Consider the following 18,295-nt stretch of genomic DNA (forward strand, 5'->3'; position numbering starts at 1 on the left):
CACTGGTAATTGATCCTAGCCACCTGATTGGTTAGTCCTTATCGATAACTTCTGGACGCGAACTAGCGGGTTAAGGGATAATACCTAATCACGGATTTCCACCACCCACAAATGCTTTGGTCATCATCTATCTTCCCCGCAATTAGGATCCCCTTTTGTTCTATTTATCCGCCCGAGCCTCAAGCCTAACCGCGACTTCCACGGAGCTTCATTTTCTTTCTAGAAGGCTTCTAGAAGAGGGGGAAAGACCATGAAGCACCCCGCATACCGAGCAGATATCATTCCAGATGCGAATCTTGTCTCCATGTAATGACCCAAAAGGCAGCGAGTCCATCTGACCTCGGTAATCCATACGGCCCCTGGCAATGAACCTTGCGCCATGTCCCGAAACTCAAAAATCGCGACTTCTGTCGACTTTTCTATTGCCTTTTCTCTACTGGTTTACGGTGAGAAGCGGCGTTCCACTTCAGGGATTCAGCGTGGCGTTTTCGCGCGATGATTCGTTTGGTGCGGCTGCGCTAGGGATATAAAAGAGATTGAAGGATTGCTTCGGACTGGTTGCCTCGAGCATTCAGTCCAGAGGCTTTAAGGGGCATTAAATACTACACTGCTCTACCTATGAGATTTTCTGTTTCTCGCGTCACTCTTCATTCAACCGTCTCCCGCGTGTTGCGTTTCTTGTTGGAAGAAAACAACATGAGAATGAAGCGAAGCATCCTTGCAGCTGTGGCTTTCACCAGCGTTACCGTAAATGCGGCCACTGCCGCAGAATGGCGCTCAAGATCTATTTATCAAGTTCTTACTGATCGGTGAGGCATTCTATAAAATAAATTCCGAATAGTTCGACTAATATTTGACAGATTTGGCCGGGCGGATAATAGCACAACGGCTACCTGCAATACTGAGGATCGCGTGTATTGTGGTGGCACCTATCAAGGCATTATTAATCATTTAGATTACATTCAGGATATGGGATTTACTGCCGTAAGTTTCCGACGAGGTGAATAATGGATGGGAAATTGACAATATATTCTAATTAGATTTGGATTTCTCCAATTACCTACAATCTACCTCAAGACACTGCATACGGTTACGCTTTTCATGGCTATTGGCAGCAAAATCTATATGCTTTAAACTCTAATTTTGGCACCGCAGCCGAACTGAAGGCTCTGGCTACTGCGCTGCACAACCGTGAAATGGTATGATATTCTCATACGCTTTTCTTGTCTCGTTTCTTTCTTTGAAGTAATAAACCTTCAAGATTTTTGTTCATTTACTAATTTTTTTTCTTTGCAGTATCTAATGGTCGACATCGTCGTCAACCATCTTGGTTGGAATGGCAGTGAAAATAGCGTTGTCTACTCCGACTTCTACCCCTTCAATCAGGCGTCTTACTACCATCCATATTGTGCTATTACGAATTACGATAACCAAACCAACGTTGAAGATTGCTGGTTGGGTGATTCAAACGTTGAGCTGGTTGATTTGAAAACTGAGGATCCCAGTGTGGCGAGTATGTACCAGACGTGGATTACGCAACTGGTCTCAAATTATTCAAGTAAGTTTGAGCATTCTCGTCGATTTTGATAACTTGAAACTAATGATCCATCAGTTGACGGTCTTCGTATTGATACTGCTAAGCATGTCGATAAAGCTTTCTGGCCAGGATTCAACAATGCCTCTGGTGTTTTCTGCACTGGTGAGGTCTATGATGGAGACCCAGCCTACACCTGCCCATATCAAGATTACTTGGACAGCGTGTTGAATTATCCAATGTAGAACCTCTGTTATATCCTAGAGCCTATGCTGCATCACTAACAGTCATTCAGCTACTACCCACTCACCGCAGCCTTCGAATCCACGTCCGGCAGCATCTCCAACCTCGTCAACGAACTGAACACTATGAAATCTACTTGCAAAGACACTACACTTCTGGGCAGCTTCTCCGAGAACCATGACGTACCACGCTTTGCGTCTTACACATCCGACTACTCTCTGGCCAAAAACATCATCGCCTACACTATTCTTTCAGACGGCATTCCGATCATCTACGCTGGTCAAGAGCAACACTATTCGGGGGGCAACGACCCCTACAATCGCGAAGCCACCTGGTTGTCCGGCTACAGCACATCTGCTACGCTGTATACACATGTCGCAAGCCTGAATCAGATCCGCAACCAGGCTATCTGCAAGGACAGCACCTACCTAACGTACCAGAACTGGGTCATCTACTCTGACTCCTCCACCATTGCTATGCGCAAAGGCTATGATAACAAGCAGATCATCACGGTGCTGTCGAACCTCGGCGCGAGCGGGAGCAGCTACACATTGAGTTTAAGCAACACCGGCTGGAGCTCTGGCACTTCGGTCGTCGAAGTTCTGAGTTGCACGGCGGTAACGGTGGACAGCAGTGGTAATCTGCCAGTTCCGATGGCCTCAGGCTTGCCTCGTGTCTACTATCCTCTTGCTCAGCTGACAAGCAGTGGAATCTGCGGAAAATGAATGTAGCTTGCTTGCGTGTAGATTTGGTAGCGCGGGTAGTGTCCTTGAATTTTTGGGCGTGGTTTAAGGGTAGATTATGGGGATGGTATATTTTAATGTTAGGGAGAAAGGACGGACACAATGGAGACTGCTCGTTTCATCTGCGGATCCTTTGAGCTCTACGAACTATCTTGCCCATAGCTATCGCTGGGGTTCATCGCAAGTGTTTTTCTTGACCCGTAAGACTGGCAGACTTTCGATGTGGAAGACCGATCCATGCACTACCCCAGACATTCAAGGATCTTGTGACTATCGCGCGCCGTTTCTCCATCAGATACATCTGGACGATTGGAGGAATGACATTGAAAAGTCCCAATTCCACAAAAGAGGATGGGTACTGCAAGAGCGGCTTCTAGCCCCGCGCGTTTTGCACTTCGGAAAGCGGCAGGTTGATTGGGAATGCTATCAAACTCAAAAATCCAAGAGGTCCCCTCTAGGGGTGCGATACCAAGGATATCGATTGAAAGACTTCAATACTCTGTTTCGAAATTCTGGTCCCAAGAAAGCTCACGTACGGCCTGGACTGGCTGCTCATTCAGCGCTAGCCTTTAGGTATGACATTCTCAGCGCTTACATGGGTGTAATTTAACCTATTCTAGTGACAGGCTGGTGGCTCTGTTAGGCCTTGCGGGGCTGTTTGAGGGAAAGACTGGTGACTAATATGTAGCGGGACTCTGGAATCATATCTCTGGGGACTATTCACATGGACCCCATTGGGTGATGGTGCAAGGAGGATATCCGTTTGTAGAGCGCCTTATCAGTCATGAGCAGCTCTAGAATTAGGGAAGAACTAACGCTATGTATTCAATAGATGTTATGAAAACTACACACCATTGATTACGGCCTTAGAAGTTTGAGTGGCTTCTCCCGTAGAACGGAATAGCAGCACTGTCAGCGATACATCACTCATTATTAAGGCGCTCTTTATGGAAGCCATTTATCGCCGGATAGATAATAGGACTCTACTCGAGACGGACGGTAAAACCATTAGGGGAAGTGTTAACCCGGATATTTCTACGGAGGTATTATACGACGGTCAGCTGCTCTGTTGCTTGCCTCTCTATGCGGACTTTGATAAGAATAAAAATGTGCTCAGCATCACAGGTCATGTTGTCCAACCAGTACCGTATGAGGACAGCGGCTTTACCTGTCCTGGGTGGTTTTGCATGTTAGGTCAAAATGATATTCACAACCTTCTAGGTGTTTGCGTAGACGAGAATGACATTCGGTTCGGAAAGTCACGTTCAGGGCTAAATTTGAAGAACCTCAGTAAGTTGTTGTTCTTCGCTGATGCTATGATAGGCATAATCCCGGATTTCGGGACATGCTTCGGCCTGCTAGACCTTTTTCGGTAATCTGCTAAGGGGGTCTTTCCATTTTACGTTCTCTCCATTATCACTACCATATCGAAGATTTTCTGAGGAAAAGAGCATCCATTCCTTTCATTCTGCGGACCTTTTGGATTGAAATTTGCCACAAAACCTTCAACGTGTTCAGCTTACGTCCAAAATGAAATCTGGCGTGACGAAAAGAGCATCTTTTCTCAGCTAAGAACTGAACCCACCCTCAACATACCTTTTTTCACTTTACACTACCATCCAAAAACCCACCAACCCACCCTACTCAACCACCTTCCCAAACCCAAACCCCCGAACCCCATTACTAACCCACATGCCCTCTCCAATCTCTACCGTCTCCCTAAGCACCGGCTCCTCCATACACAACCCCTTCCCCAGCGCCCAGCGTCGCGTCGTCCCCCGCTGGCCTCCACTGCCGACCTTCTCGCTACGCACGCTGTGGCCCCAGCGGCCGGGGAAAGGCGTCCGCAGCTCTCCCTCGTCTTCGTTCGGGTTCTTGCCAGGCGTCGGGAACGCCGCGGCGGCGGCGGTGCCAGCGTCGGCGTCAGCGAGCGCGAAGTGGCCCGCCGGCACCCCGACTGGCGGCGTCACCCAGCGCCCGCCGCGGAACAGGTACAGCGATGTCATGCTGCCCTCGGTCAGCTCGTCGCACGGGTTGTGCAGCAGGACTTCGTAGTTCGCGGGACCGGCGGCGGCGCTCGGCGTTGCGGCTGGGGGTGTGCTGGGCAGAGCGCGGCTGCGTGAGGCGGCGTAGTGCTCGCGGTGGGTCGTTTTGAGGGATGTAAAGGGCGTGATGGGGGTTGCGAGCGGGTCGAGTTTGAGGATCCAGGTTGGGGCTTCTGGTGCTGGTGGGGAGGCGGGGAGGGAGTCCGTGTGCCCGAGGGATAGCGCACCGCCGGTCAGAGGGGATGGTTTGAAAGTGTTGGCGGGGTGGGGTGGGGAGGGCGGTTTGGGCGGTTCCAGGGATGGAGGGTAGAGTGTTGAGAGCAGGACGGCGGGGACGGGGGAGAGCTCGATGGAGAGGTTTGCGGCGCGGTCGAAGAGGACGCGGACCTGGGGTTTTGTGTCAGTTATATGATTTTTAATAAGAGAATGATAGAAGAGCTTGATTTTACTTTCAATGGCCTACCTTCCGTTCCAGTTTCTTTTTGATATGTTTGAACCTTTTCAAGCAGTACCCCCGAAAGACTTTCGCCGTCTGCAAGTTTCTTGGCTACGTTATCCCATCCAAAATGCTGAGCTGCTTCCAGCATACGGTCACGATGGTACACGAGCATGTAGAATGGGCTTGGAGAATGGAAGCTTAGTGCCGGGGAGTTGTTTTCGGAACTGGTAAGGAGGATGGGATCATAGCGGAGAGAAGTGAAGAGCTCGAAGCCTGAAGGAGAGGGTGACATATTTAGATGCAATATTCCAAACGCTTATTGAAGCTTTTCAATCTACAATGCACACAATATATTACTGTTAGGACCGGGAAAAACGTTCATGCATAGAAAACGTGCGGAGAATATCAACGTAGTCAATAGGATTAAGCAGGCACGATAAAACTGTCAAACTGGAAATTCAATACATAGGAAATAATAAGAAGGCAGGGTGCAGGGTTTTTTTTAATAGTGCAAGCTGATTAGATTGGTTGAATAGGTCACGTGATTCACTGACGTGGACCTGGATCACTGGGAACAAAGGAGGAAGAGGAAGAATAGATGGATTGCTGAATGAGATTATATAAAGCATTAGGAAAGAGCAAATAAGAGGGCACTTACTTGATACGGGTAATGGCTGTTATAAATGGAGCTGTCATGAAGGATGAGAATTGGCCCGTACCAGCTTGTCGACGTAATGAGCTCGGCCCTGGTCCAACTCCGTGAGCCAGGCGGAAATTTACAACCTCCAGCTCGTCTCCTAAGCACGAGCAATTTAATCCCCATCCACCCGCCATCTCCTGCTCCCCACCAACCCCGCAACTGTCCTTTATTGCTTTTCGGGGACGCGGTATCTTCCTTTTAATATTCGAATTCGCGAGTTTCGCATCATGTCCACCCAGCAAGTCCCAATTCCCCAGAGCCCTCGGCCCATCCCCGTTGGAAACCTCACATCTGGATCATCATCCTTATGGGATAGGATATCGACATGGGCGTCTGAGCATAAGGGTGTTGTCTATACAATCGCGGGTGTTACACTAGTCGTGACGGCTGCAGGAGTGATATACTACGTGTCGGAGTCCGGCAGCAGTCCAAAGCAGCAGGAGTCGTCCGGTGGAAAGAGAAAAAGCAAGAAGGATAGACGGAAAACAAAGAAGGAAGCAGAAGAGACGCCTAAGGAGGAGGCTAAGGCTGGTAAATGACGTGGAGGCCCTATAACAACTGCGGAAACTAATAAGCAGACAGAGGACAAGAAACCCACGGTCACGATCGAGACCGAGGATGAACTGCCTCAGGTTGACGAGAACACAGTCGCGACGCTATCGGAGCAGGTATGGTTCAATTTCAATGCCTGGTGTGACAATTTTGACTTCTTTTTTAGGACCGTAAAGATTATGCGGCTAAGCTCAAGGCTGCTGGTAACAAGGCATATGGATCAAAAGACTACGACCGGGCGATTGATCTCTATGCCAAAGCTATCTTGTGCAAGCAAGACCCCGTTTTCTACTCAAACCGCGCCGCCTGCTGGAATGCGAAGTCAGATTGGGAGAAGGTCATTGAGGACACCACCGCCGCAATTAATCTGGATAACGAATACGTGAAGGCCTTGAACCGAAGGGCGAACGCATACGAGCAGGTCGGGCGGTACAGCGAGGCTTTGCTAGACTATACTGCTAGTTGCATCATCGATGGATTCCGCAACGAACAAAGTGCCCAGAGCGTGGAACGGTTGCTCAAGAAGGTCGCAGAGGCCAAAGGCAGAGCTATTTTGACCGGAAAGGAGAAGAAGTTGCCGAGCCCCACGTTTGTCACAAATTATCTGCAGAGTTTCCGGCCGAAGCCTCCACCCGAAGGACTCGAGGAAGAAGCAGAACTCGATGACGAGACCGGCAAAGGACAATTGAGGAAGGGTTTGATTGCAATGAACAGGAAGACATCAGACGGATACACAGAGGCGGCAGAGGCATATGATAAGGCTCTTGAGCTAGGTGGTCTAGACGANCATGAAGCTTTTGCATACAATATGCGTGGAACGTTTAGGTATCTCAAGGGCGACAACGAGGATGCGCTGGCGGATTTGACTAAGAGCGTGGAGCTTAACCCTGCCCTGACACAGAGCTTCATCAAACGCGCTAGCATGCACTTGGAACTAGGTATTTTCCACAATTACTCTCTCCCAACAATACCAACTAACATAATCTAGGAAACCGAGATGCAGCAGCCAACGACTTCGAGCAAGCAATGGAACAGAACAAGGACGACCCAGATATCTACTACCACCGCGCGCAACTCCACTTCATCCTGAGCGAATTCGCGGAAGCCGCAAAGGACTACCAAAAATCCATCGATCTCGACAAAGACTTCATTTTCTCGCATATTCAGCTTGGTGTAACGCAATACAAGATGGGCTCGATCGCATCATCAATGGCTACGTTCAGACGCTGCATGAAGAACTTCGACAAGGTGCCCGATGTATATAACTATTACGGCGAACTGCTGCTTGACCAGCAAAAATACCAGGAGGCCATTGACAAATTCGACACAGCGGTGGACATGGAGAAGGCGACAAAGCCGCTTGGGATGAACGTCCTCCCGCTCATCAACAAAGCGCTCGCACTATTCCAATGGAAGCAGGACTTTGCGGAGGCAGAGAAGCTGTGCCAGAAGGCGCTGATCAGTACGTATCCACCCTATTCCGACGTTAGTGAAGCCTGCTGACTCCTCCCCATAGTCGACCCCGAATGCGACATCGCCGTCGCCACAATGGCGCAGCTCCTCCTACAGCAAGGCAAAGTGACGGAAGCGCTCAAATACTTCGAGCGTGCTGCCGAGCTCTCCCGAACGGAGGGCGAGATCGTCAACGCGCTCTCCTACGCCGAAGCCACACGGACACAGCTCGAGGTACTGCCCTTCCCCTTCCCTTCCCCCCAAGCTCCCGACTAACATCCCCTCCCCTAGGTCCAAGAAAAGTACCCCCAGCTTGCCAGCCGTCTCCAGGGCATGGGCCAAGGCATGGGCGCACCCGGCATGCGATAAACCCCCTTTTTTCTCCCCTTCTTGAACGCCTCGGATTGACTTAGAGTAACGTTTTGGGATCCTCCGCCCCCGCTTTTTGGCCGCCCACTTGTATTTATGCCCTCTCTTCTCCCGCTAGAGCGGCTCCCCTTCCCTACACACGCGCCTTTCGCTGAGTCTTTTTCTTCTCCCGCTTGGCTGGGCTATGTGTGTGGGTGTATGCGTGCGTGCGTGCGTGCGTGCGTGCGTGCTGGTGTTGTTGCAATCCCCCGCTATGAGTATGGGGGGAGGGGGGGGGTTGTGCGGGGTTTGTTTGTAATTGGTGGATGGAGGGTGCAGGATGAGTTATGAGGGCATGGTAAGCGGTGGCGTGTAAAATATATTTTTTCCTTTCTTAAAATATATTTTTCTGCTGCTTTTTTGGGTGGGAGGGTGTGGGAGAAAAAGTCCGTAGGGTAATGCATTGGATGGCTCTTAGGATTTGGTGGTGTGCGTGAGTGCTGATGATGTGATGTATGATGTGCTATATTTGACGGGTTCGAAGACGCACGGACCGGAGCTGCTGCAGACGCTACATATGGCCTCCACCAAATCCTTCTCGTATAATCTCGTAAATCTGCTTGGAAATAAGTCGAGTTCAACTAGCTTGCACAAAGTATAGAGAAGATGTTTGGTTGACCAGGCTGGCTGGGTTGGCGATACGGGCGAGTGTTGATAGTGGAGCGTTTACGAGGTCAAACACGGCACGAATTGAGATGAGGATTAGTTGCACAATGTATCGGAAGATTATTTAATTATAGCGGAGAATATGCATATACTTTTAAAAAGAAGCCTTGAGGGCTTACTTATAAAGAAACCGTGCGTTATGGTCGGACATGGGTGGATGCATGAAAGAAAAGACTAAACCTAACCTACCTTCCGCTAACAATACTTCTAAATAACAAAGCCACACGACTGAAGCAACAGACCGAATGATCGACCTACCTCACAAACTTACCTCACAAACCTACCTCATAACCTACCCCCCTCACGTCGCAGCCGCCAACGCATACCCCAGCGCCGGCACTCCCCCCACACACCTACACCCCTTAAACCCAGTCCTGTGATCAAAGAAGTTCTCCCCCTCCCCGCACCCGACCACATTCGCCGGATCCGTACACGCCATCACAACATCATCTTCGGCATCATACGTCGCGGCAATCGCCCAGCATCGATAGCACACGGCGCGCCCGCCCTGTGGCCCGGCCCTGTTGATCGGCGCGTCCTGGTCCACCGCGGTGTCGAGGTGGTGTTGGCAGAGGTACAGCTTGGTGGGCAGGAAGTAGGGCTGGCTGTTGCCGGGGGCGTCGTAGAGGGGGTTGCCGTAGTGGGACTGGCTTTGCGGCCAGTTCCACAGGGGGAGGACGGCGGCGGAGGGGCAGCGCGGGGGCGGGGGGGTATCTGGCGTTTTCTTGGATGCGCTGAAGAGGGTTAGTAGCTCGAGGAAGTCGCTAGTCTGGGCGGGTGGGGAGGGGGAGTTTGAGTCGGAGTGCGAGCGGGAGGGGGAGGGAGAGGATGAGGGGTGGTGGTTCTGCAGGCTACAGGTTGGGCAGAAGACTGAGCAATCTTTTGGTGAGAGGCGCGGGAAGGACAGAGCAGTGCTGCAGTGCCGGCAGGGGACGCTGATCTCGTCTTGCCGCGTGAGGTTCTCGTGCAGCGGGTACTGCGCCCAGGTCTGATTAGGCACGAAGGCCGGTTTCCCAGACAGGATGCTCTCGACCTGCCGCTTGCAGTCCAGCGGCGCGCGGTTTAGCCATTCGCTCTTGTCCGGGCACTGGTATGACGCGCTGTGGCCGAAGACGGAGCAGAGGACGCACCAGGGCGTGGCTTTCGGCGGCTCGCAGACGGCGACGGCGTCGACCATCTCCCATTCTGTGCCGTTTGTGCCGGGCTGCGGCTGATATTGGTCGCGCTCGATCCAGTCTTCCATCATGGTGCAGATGCCGCCTTCCCAAATGGCGCGCTTGAATTTGGCGGCTTCACGCGTGCAGGCACTCGTTTTGTGGTCTTGAGCCGAGCAGTGGTAGCACCAGGGGTACTGGTCATAGGTCTTTTCGATGCCGGCTTTCATCGCTTTGAAGTAGTCGAGTCGGTCTTTGCACTTGTCGGCTGTGTGGTTGGCTTCGCTTTTACACCACTGGCAGATGAAGCGGAGAGGCTGAGAACCCTGAGCGCCGTTGCTCCGGTTCGGGTTGCCTTGGTTGGGACATTGGTTTTGTCTGTGGTATCTGTTCCCACACGAACAAGGCTCTTCTAACGGCTGAGCGCGGCAGTTCGCTGCAATGTGGCCTCGTCTCTCGCATTGATTGCACGTAACTGGTCCGAATTGTGCGTTGTTGTCGTTCTGTTTTAGATTGTTAGCAGTGTCTTGACGTTACTGTGGAATGGTTCCAGTAAATGGGAGTTCATACATTTCGGGGAGGTGCTTGGGGGTGATGAAAATCTTGTCCACCACCTCGCCCTCCATCTCGTCCTCCTGTTCCTCTTGTCCCTCTTCCTCGTCCGCTTGACATTCTACCCCGCCCTCGTCTTCCAGGGCCGCCATGTCCGCCGTGGCCGATATTACCGCCATGACCTCCACGGCCTCTCTGGCCTCTTTGGCTTCCTTGGCCTCCCTGGCCTCCATGGTTTTCATGACCGCTTTGGTAACTATGGATTCTTTGAACTCTATGATTCACCTGAGCTCTATGGTTTCCTTGTCCTCCGTAGTTACCTTGGCCTGCTTGGCCTCCGCGTCCTTCGCGGCTTCGGTTCCTCGCCATCGGAACTAGTATGAATTAATATAAACTACTATTATAGATGTCCTAAAGCTTGACGTGATAGTTTGGTTGGCTCGTTTGCTTGATACAAGAAAGTATACTTATCGCGCGCAAGTAGAGATATATTCGGAGACACTAGCAATGCGATTGTGCGATGATGTCAAATGCTAATAATAGTAAGAAGCGCCAGCGTACTGAATAGAATTTGAGAAAGTGGTTTAGTGAGGAACTTCGAGCGACGACTGACACGGTACGCTCATTTATTGGATCGTCAAGAGATAATAGCCTTTGACTGCTTGAAAGAGATGAAAGAAACGACAAAGGGTAAAATTAGCTCAAGATGGACGTCTACTGAGAACAAAACGGGTATCATCTTCCATTGTCCTCTTCCATCGCCCTTCCTCAGGATCAAATCAGTTGCTCTGCGGTTCAGCGCCAAGCGAATACGACTGCCTTGAGATCCAGAAATCCTTGGAGGCTTGGTGGGGGCTTGGAAGGGAAGCTCGCATGAGGCAGAGCGGGCGATGGGATGAGCTGGCGGCCCCACCAGATTTTGACATGTCAAAATGATCAGAAGGACTACTGGTGGGTAAGTTAGGATCCACTGCGGTGACGATATCGGGGCGTAATACACGACCGCCATTTCGCCCGGACGAAGACTCTGCTTGAATGGATGAAAGCTATCCAAACCAACACCGCACAGGCCTCGTGGTCGTTAATCATTCGGTCATCCTCAGGGAAATTTTTGAATGCGCCGCTGCGAATCTACAAGTTGGGTCGATGTCGCATCTGTCGGAACGAGGCACAATAGACCGCAGATAGCCGGAAGGTCGAGTGAACCTTGTCTTGCATATTTGACCAGGGTGAATGTGGAGATGTTGGAGCTAGCAACTCTCGGAATGTACGCGGCGATGCAGAGTCAGGGCTGAGATGATGCAAGTGCAGGCTGTATAATGCGCAGCACGACAGGTGATATTTCCCCGATCAGTTGGAGGATCACCGAGCCGAGTGGTTGTTGTTATTGTTGTTGTTGGTGTTGGTAGAATTGCACCAAAAGCTCACCGACCGCGTTGAAAGCATTCAGCCACGATGTGGCAATCCTGCCAACAGCCCTTGAGGTCGCTCTGAAGACGCTCAGACGACGCTCAGACGACGCTCAGACGACACTCAGATGAAGCTCAGATGAAGCTCAAATGAAGCTTAGGCGATGGGAGGAGTTAGGGCAAATTCTGTTTAACAAACGATGGTCATCAAACAATGCGGGAAATTGTTGCCGTGGCCTAGGGCCCTGCAAGCCTCCTGAGGTTCGAACTTCGTGAGAGAAACAAAGTACATCACAGTGGGGAAGAGTTACAAGAGTTGGAGATCAGACGGTCGCGTTTCGAGCCTTCTCAGGGTTTCCAAATCTACTTAGGTATAGTGGTGGCATGGTAGGAATGACAGAATGGCGATGCAGGAGCCGGGGAGGTTCAGACGTTTTCCGTGTCTACATTGCGCCGCCGCCACCAACATTCCAGGCCTAAGAGGGCATAGATTGTTCGGCTTGCAGTCTGCTTTTCCGGTAAGGCCACCAAGTCGGGATTTAGGAATTAGGAGGTTGCTTCTTCTGTTGTCTCAAGTCTTCGCGACCGAGTCGGTGAAACAAAGTTCGTCGTCGAAAGGTCAAGGCACTGCGACGCGGACGAGGGGGTTCAAGGGTTTCGAAACACTTCAGCCTAAGATGCCCAATTCAGGTACGGCCCGTGAAGCCAGTTGAACCGACCTCGCGAGAAACGAAGAATAAAGTCTGCCCGAACCTGCTTGAATCATGGTGGGAGTCCGTGGGGCGCAGGGTCCAGTCATCCTCGCAACTTGCAGAATCGGAATCAATAGCGCTTCCCCTCGCTCGAATGCGAATGCAAGCTTATTCGCTTCCTTGGCTGATAACCCAATATTCTCCCTTGGACTCTTCTCTCCAGTCATAGGGCCTTATAACGCACTTCATCCGTAAGCGCATACGCTGGAAGAATAACGCTGGGAAGAATACGGATTTAATCCGCACGCGTGGACAGCAATATTAGAGCTTGGACGGGAAGGGTTGTTGGAAGAAGACTTCGCGAACGAGAGAGCCCTAGCTCCGGACCTCGTGCTCGCCGATTTAGAGGAGGGAGCTTCTATGGGTCCGAGAGGCGCGAAGGATGCGCTTAGCCGCAAGTGCGACGGAGGTCAGCTTCGTTTAGAAGTTCCCTTGTCCCGCCTTTTCAATTTCGGAGGCTGAAATCGGGCGCTGAGGCATTAATTTGCTCACTTTTCTTCCGGAAGCGGGGATTTTGCTAAGAAAAGACCCCGCCTGCTCAGCGGGTTTTGCCGTGGCCTTGGTCTACCTGAGGGCCATTTTGGCTGCATTCTCGAACTCTCCCACCACCTTACACCCATAGCACATCCCGTACCCATGTTGCAAGCAAGGACCATTGATCATCGAGTCCTTGGTATGCAGGTACCTGAGGGAAATGTTTTTGGAAATCCCGAAAGTAAAACTTTAAGGAGATGGCGGGTAAGGCGGGCGACTTCAACTCCTGCTTTTGCCTTGTTTCCAGCCCCAGTTTCCATGTTAAGTGTCATGCGCTCTAGGGAGCAGTTTGATGGTCTCGTTTTATGGTCTCGTTCTATGGTCGTTCGATGGTCCCGTTGGGCGCAACAGAGCGAAAGAGGGTGCCTGTGCGAATCGGACCTTTACACGACATTGGCGCTGCGGCTCAGTAAAGCTGGCGCTCCGCTCGCGTCACCGTGCTGTCCATGCTCAGATCCCTCTCCATCCGGCAACGCATCTTAGCCTCAGCGTATCAGGATGCCTGCATGAATATAAGCTCCTCATTTCTTCCACCCTCACTGCTGTTTCAGGGCAAGCTCATCTCATTGACCGTTTCCCAGCATGTGGATCCATATCTCCAGCTACCCATGTATCCATGTATCCATGTCGACGCACGGATCTAGAAGCGTTGCAGCTTCTGCAGCGTCTGCAGCTCGCTTCATGGAAGGAGTACATGGCCTTGGCCGAGTGCCAGCCCCCGCAGCCACACCTTCCAGGCCAAACAGGGTTGCCTGTTGGATTGTATAAGTTCGTGGGAGATCCATAATTTGAAATGCCACAGTCCGCAAGACCGCTGGAAAGACATTGAGGCACAAGCCAAACCGGGAAGGCACCAGCGGAGGGTTTAGTTCAATTAGACACGAGTTGCCCGTCAACCATACCTCATCTCTCCACACTCTACTCTTCTCACCTACTCTTCTCACCTGCTCTTTCGTAGCTTAACCTACTGTAATAATCACTACTTGTCATCTCACGACCTTCTCACGACCCTCTCACCACTTTTACCTACAATTTATCAGTCTGTTGTTTGATTTCTTTTCTCCCACAACAATAAACCTCACTGGAACTTTGGTTTCATATCAACCACACTGCAATAAACGCTTCCTTAGTCGATACTGCGCGTCATAAAAGCTCGTCTTTCTTGTCGGGAAATTCTCTCTTCACAGAATCATCATGTTCGCCAAAACACTCACCGCGGCTCTCTTCGCCGTCTCACTTCTCACTCTCCCAATCAACGGCACGCCTGTTAGAATACCTCGTGCCAACCCTTCTACTCTCAACAACCTCGTCATTCCCAGCTCTACTCTCCCACCACCGACTGGCCTCGTTCTCAAGTTTGTTGGCCTTGGCATCGGAACTCAGAATTACACCTGCGCGACGCCTTCTTCAACTGCCGTTCCTGCCTCTGATGGTGCTCTGGGTATGTTCCTCCGAACTCAGTTGGTCTTGAACAGCGCTGACTGAACTAGCAACTCTCTATGATCTCGGCACGAGATTGAATACGGATCCTATGGCGGCTTGGAAGATCAGCTCCCTCTCTGGGCTTGCACTTTCACTGTCCTCCTATCCCCAGATCCTTGACGGTTATCTGCAATCCCAAGGATACAGCAAAGTGCTTGGCAACCATTTCTTCACCAGCACCATGGTCCCAACTTTCTGCTTGTCGGACGTTCTTCCGCCACCCATTCCGCAAGTCAACGGCAAGAAGAACGCCACAATGGCTGCACCAACGAGCAGCTGCCCTGGCGAAGCCAATGAAGGTGCTGTGCCATGGCTGTATCTCATCGACAACGGTGGCAGCACTGGTGGTGTCAACACTGTGTATCGACTTGAGACAGCTGGAGGTCAACCACCTGCGACCTGCGAGTCAATGGGCACTGCCTTCACGGTACCATATGCTGCTCAATACTGGATCTATGGTCCTCCTTCCTAGTTACTGACTCTAGAACACAAACCGGGCGGATAATTTCCAACAACTGCGCGCTTCGCGCTTTACTTTTCATGTTTGGAGGAATAATAAGTATTACTGTAATAGATGGACTAGACCCGCTAACTAGGGCGGGGAAGCGGTGGCTCGGTCGAGCTATCTACTGGGCTTGGGACCATATCACTTAACAAACCTAGATGGTATGAGGGCATCAATATGCAGGAACCGAGAAAGGCAGATAGAAGTTCGACTCTCTGAATCAGCTGAGTCAAGGGTATTGTGGGGTTGTTTAGGAGTGGTTTTTTTTCTTCACTGCATAACTGATGGCTTCGGCGTTATTGCATGTGGCGCCCAATGAGGCTTCTGGGTCAACGGCTCTCCCAGCATTCTGAAATGTATTTTTATCACACTTGTAATGCGGTGCTAGCGAGCGCCAGAACCACTTTTCGCTATCCTTCTTTGCTGATACCTACAATGTGATGACTTGTGGGACCATGGGCATTCCCGTACTCAGTCACCCATCAATCAAAGCAAACCTTGACACCTCAGGCTCCCAGCTGCTCCACCCCAAAACCGCCAGCACCACAAGACTCCCTCCTCCACTCAATCCTGAAATCTCGAAAACGCCTACCCATCTCCAAAAGTCCTGTGTGCCCCCACACGAAACGGCTTCCAGACAGCAACCCACTCAGTTCCACACACGATCGACTCCGGAAAATTCATTAAAAGCGGGCCAGCAGTAGCGTCGCTCATTACGCAAGCGCCGCAGACACGCAATCGGGACCCACTGAGGCGCCGGCCGCGCAGCCGGCCTTAGCGGAAACAAAAAAAGGCCAGGCAGCAAGATTGACAGTGGTACGGCGAAGCGCCCGGCGCCCGGTTTGAGGCCCTCCGCGGTATTTTGACATATTGGCTTCTGGGAGTTATTGAAGCGTGTTGCCGCCCGGGCGAATAGCGGGCAGAGTGGAGGGTCACAGTGTGACGAGGGCTTGGGCTTGGCTGGGCGAAGGCAGTGGGGAGGATTTGATTGGTGGGAGGGGGAGATGTCATGCGTTGTATGCACGACACCGGTGACGTGGTAGGGCTGAGGGCAGGGCGTGAGGCTTATGCGTTGCACGCATGTCAGCTAGTGATTTAGATTTTGTGGAGGCTCTGTGGGAAGGCGGTGGGTGAGGGGGCTTGGGGTGGTAGATGATGCTGCCGATCTAAGGGAGATGGAGGGAGGTGAGCATTTGTGCGGTCCTTGTTATTTGGCGGGCTGTTGGGTAGGCGCCGAGGGATGCTCGGGTTGTGGTGTGTAATTTGCGGTAGGTTTGGCAGGCTTGGATGGAGTTGAGGAGGGTGGTGTGGTCACGATGCTTGCTACCTACACCCCTGGGCTGGCATACGCACACGTGAGTCGAAGGCGCTTTCGTCGTGACTACATCGTATCTATTTAGACATTACGGGTACATTTTTCACAGCATCTCATCACCCCTCTTAATCGCCTCCTCCACAAGCGCTTTTCCTTCCGCCTCAGCTAACTCGAGCCACTTCTCCAGCTCCTCCCTCTCCCCCCAACCCTCCTCCTCAGCCCTCATCTTCTCCTCCTCCTGCAACTGCTCCTCCACTCTCTTCCTCCCTTCTTTCAACTCCACCCACCGCTCATACCCCTTCCCCTCCCCCTCCCCAAAACAAACCCCATAATTCTCACAGTAGCACGCCTCGACACTCGGACACAGCACGCTCGTCCCCGCCAACACCCACTGCCACGTATACTCCCAGACCCTCCCCGCCAAACCGTCACTCAAGCTCGTCTCCACCACCCACGCCCGATACCGCTCCCACTCCGCCAACGGCACCGCGCGGATGCGCTCCCTCGAGACGGCAAACTGCGCACAACACGGCTGCGCCAACACGTCCGGCCGCGGATCCGCAGGGTGCAGCTCGCGCCACGACGCCCGCGCCGCCTTCTCCTCGCTCTTGAACGCGATCTCCGGGTCCGACTGCAGGTCCAGCCACGCGGGGCAGCCGGGCTCCCACTCGCAGCGCAGGTTGACGAACCCCCCGCTCCCGCTGACGATGCGCCCGAGCCGCAGCCGCCGCAGCATCGTCGCCATGTCGCGGTCCAGCAGCTCTGCGTTGTGCCATGCGTGCTGGTGCGCGTGCACGAAGATGGAGAGCGCGGGGAGCGTGCGGTAGTGCGTGATGATGTACGTCAGGTATGCCATGACCTCGTGGCCCTTGTTCGCGGGGACCGCGAGCGGGCCCGCGGCTGCGGCGTCGTCGTCGTCGAGGGTGTAGATGGCGGTGGAGAAGCCGGGGAGCTCGCGGGCGAGCCAGCTCGTGTCGTCTTTGCGCAGGCGGGCGACGACGAGCGTCACGGTGAGGTTGGGGTTTGAGCCGGGTGCTTGGCTGTCGCTGCTGCTGCTGTGCGGCTTGCCGGCGGGTTCGAAGGAGGGGCCCGGTTGGAGCGACCAGAGTAGTGTGGCGGTTAGTAGGCCTACGATTGTCAGGTTCCGCAGGAGCACGGGGAGGGTTTGGCCCGCGAGGACGCCGCTGGCATGCCGCATCCTCTTCAATTCGTGCGGTGGTCGCGCGGGTGGGAGGGGCGCGTGTGTACAATGTCAACGTCAAGGTGAGGTCAAGAGATTGATACGTGTATGTACAAAACCCCTGTATGCATTGCAGCTCCGGTTGCTGCTGGCTTGCAGCAGTGGCGCTGAGCCCGCCATTGTGATGTCCTCGATGCGGATGATTTATAGGGCGGGTCTCAGTTGCGGGCGTTGAGCCACAACTCATGAGACGACGCTATTTAACAGCCTTTTGATCATACAGCTATAAGCGTGACCAGCTTCCACCCCCTTGGAAAAAAAAGATGATTTCGCTACAATTACTACTAGCTATACATAGTAATTGTAGCGAACGCCTGTGGCTATATGCAAGGACCTCCTGGACGATCGAATTCAAGGTATTGGAGGTCTAGGTTAGGCTTGGTATAACCTTGGGTTACGCATAAGCCCCCAAGGTCCTCGACATATTGTCTATATATTACCTTCCCCCTAGGGGGGTGGCCCCTACTTTTCGGACGCGTTTTTGAGGCCTAGGTTAGTACCGGGTTAGTATAGAGGTCCTTATTACGCGCCCTCGACCTTATTATTGCCTTACCAGTCTATTTTCCAACC

The 18,295-nt window shown here is 52.3% G+C and overlaps 6 protein-coding genes across 6 annotated transcripts; 3 read left to right on the plus strand and 3 right to left on the minus strand.

The window, feature by feature from the left end:
• Positions 1-702: 702 nt before the first annotated feature.
• Positions 703-2,502, plus strand: K441DRAFT_557611 (glycoside hydrolase family 13 protein; the record flags this gene model as incomplete). Its single annotated transcript, XM_067643381.1, has 6 exons — positions 703-809; positions 861-984; positions 1,041-1,199; positions 1,297-1,558; positions 1,613-1,775; positions 1,830-2,502. The coding sequence occupies 6 exons, from the start codon at positions 703-705 to the stop codon at positions 2,500-2,502; spliced, it is 1,488 nt and encodes a 495-aa protein (XP_067504674.1).
• Positions 2,503-4,160: 1,658 nt separating this feature from the next.
• On the minus strand, positions 4,161-5,296 carry K441DRAFT_557648 (uncharacterized protein; the record flags this gene model as incomplete). Its single annotated transcript, XM_067643385.1, has 2 exons — positions 4,161-4,952; positions 5,015-5,296. 2 exons carry the CDS (start codon positions 5,294-5,296, stop codon positions 4,161-4,163), a joined length of 1,074 nt encoding a protein of 357 aa, XP_067504675.1.
• A 463-nt stretch (positions 5,297-5,759) lies between these two features.
• K441DRAFT_87805 (mitochondrial precursor proteins import receptor) lies at positions 5,760-8,079 on the plus strand. Its single transcript, XM_067654505.1, has 5 exons — positions 5,760-6,235; positions 6,287-6,372; positions 6,423-7,194; positions 7,245-7,718; positions 7,773-8,079. Exons 1-5 carry the CDS (start codon positions 5,932-5,934, stop codon positions 7,982-7,984), a joined length of 1,848 nt encoding a protein of 615 aa, XP_067504676.1. The 5' UTR covers positions 5,760-5,931; the 3' UTR covers positions 7,985-8,079.
• Positions 8,080-10,834: 2,755 nt separating this feature from the next.
• K441DRAFT_87848 (uncharacterized protein) lies at positions 10,835-11,854 on the minus strand. The gene is made up of 3 exons (XM_067654506.1): positions 11,487-11,854; positions 11,050-11,433; positions 10,835-10,862 (listed from the first exon to the last, which is right to left on the minus strand). The coding sequence occupies exons 1-2, from the start codon at positions 11,575-11,577 to the stop codon at positions 11,126-11,128; spliced, it is 399 nt and encodes a 132-aa protein (XP_067504677.1). The 5' UTR covers positions 11,578-11,854; the 3' UTR covers positions 10,835-10,862; positions 11,050-11,125.
• A 2,039-nt stretch (positions 11,855-13,893) lies between these two features.
• On the plus strand, positions 13,894-15,474 carry K441DRAFT_659196 (uncharacterized protein). Its single transcript, XM_067648481.1, has 2 exons — positions 13,894-14,624; positions 14,674-15,474. The coding sequence occupies exons 1-2, from the start codon at positions 14,378-14,380 to the stop codon at positions 15,135-15,137; spliced, it is 711 nt and encodes a 236-aa protein (XP_067504678.1). The 5' UTR covers positions 13,894-14,377; the 3' UTR covers positions 15,138-15,474.
• A 1,114-nt stretch (positions 15,475-16,588) lies between these two features.
• Positions 16,589-17,683, minus strand: K441DRAFT_557894 (uncharacterized protein; the record flags this gene model as incomplete). Its single annotated transcript, XM_067643394.1, has 2 exons — positions 16,589-16,711; positions 16,769-17,683. The coding sequence occupies 2 exons, from the start codon at positions 17,681-17,683 to the stop codon at positions 16,589-16,591; spliced, it is 1,038 nt and encodes a 345-aa protein (XP_067504679.1).
• Between the last annotated feature and the right edge of the window lie 612 nt (positions 17,684-18,295).

This window comes from Cenococcum geophilum, assembly GCF_001692895.1.
Source record: "Cenococcum geophilum 1.58 unplaced genomic scaffold K441scaffold_18, whole genome shotgun sequence".
Classification (NCBI taxonomy): Eukaryota; Fungi; Ascomycota; class Dothideomycetes; order Gloniales; family Gloniaceae; genus Cenococcum; species Cenococcum geophilum.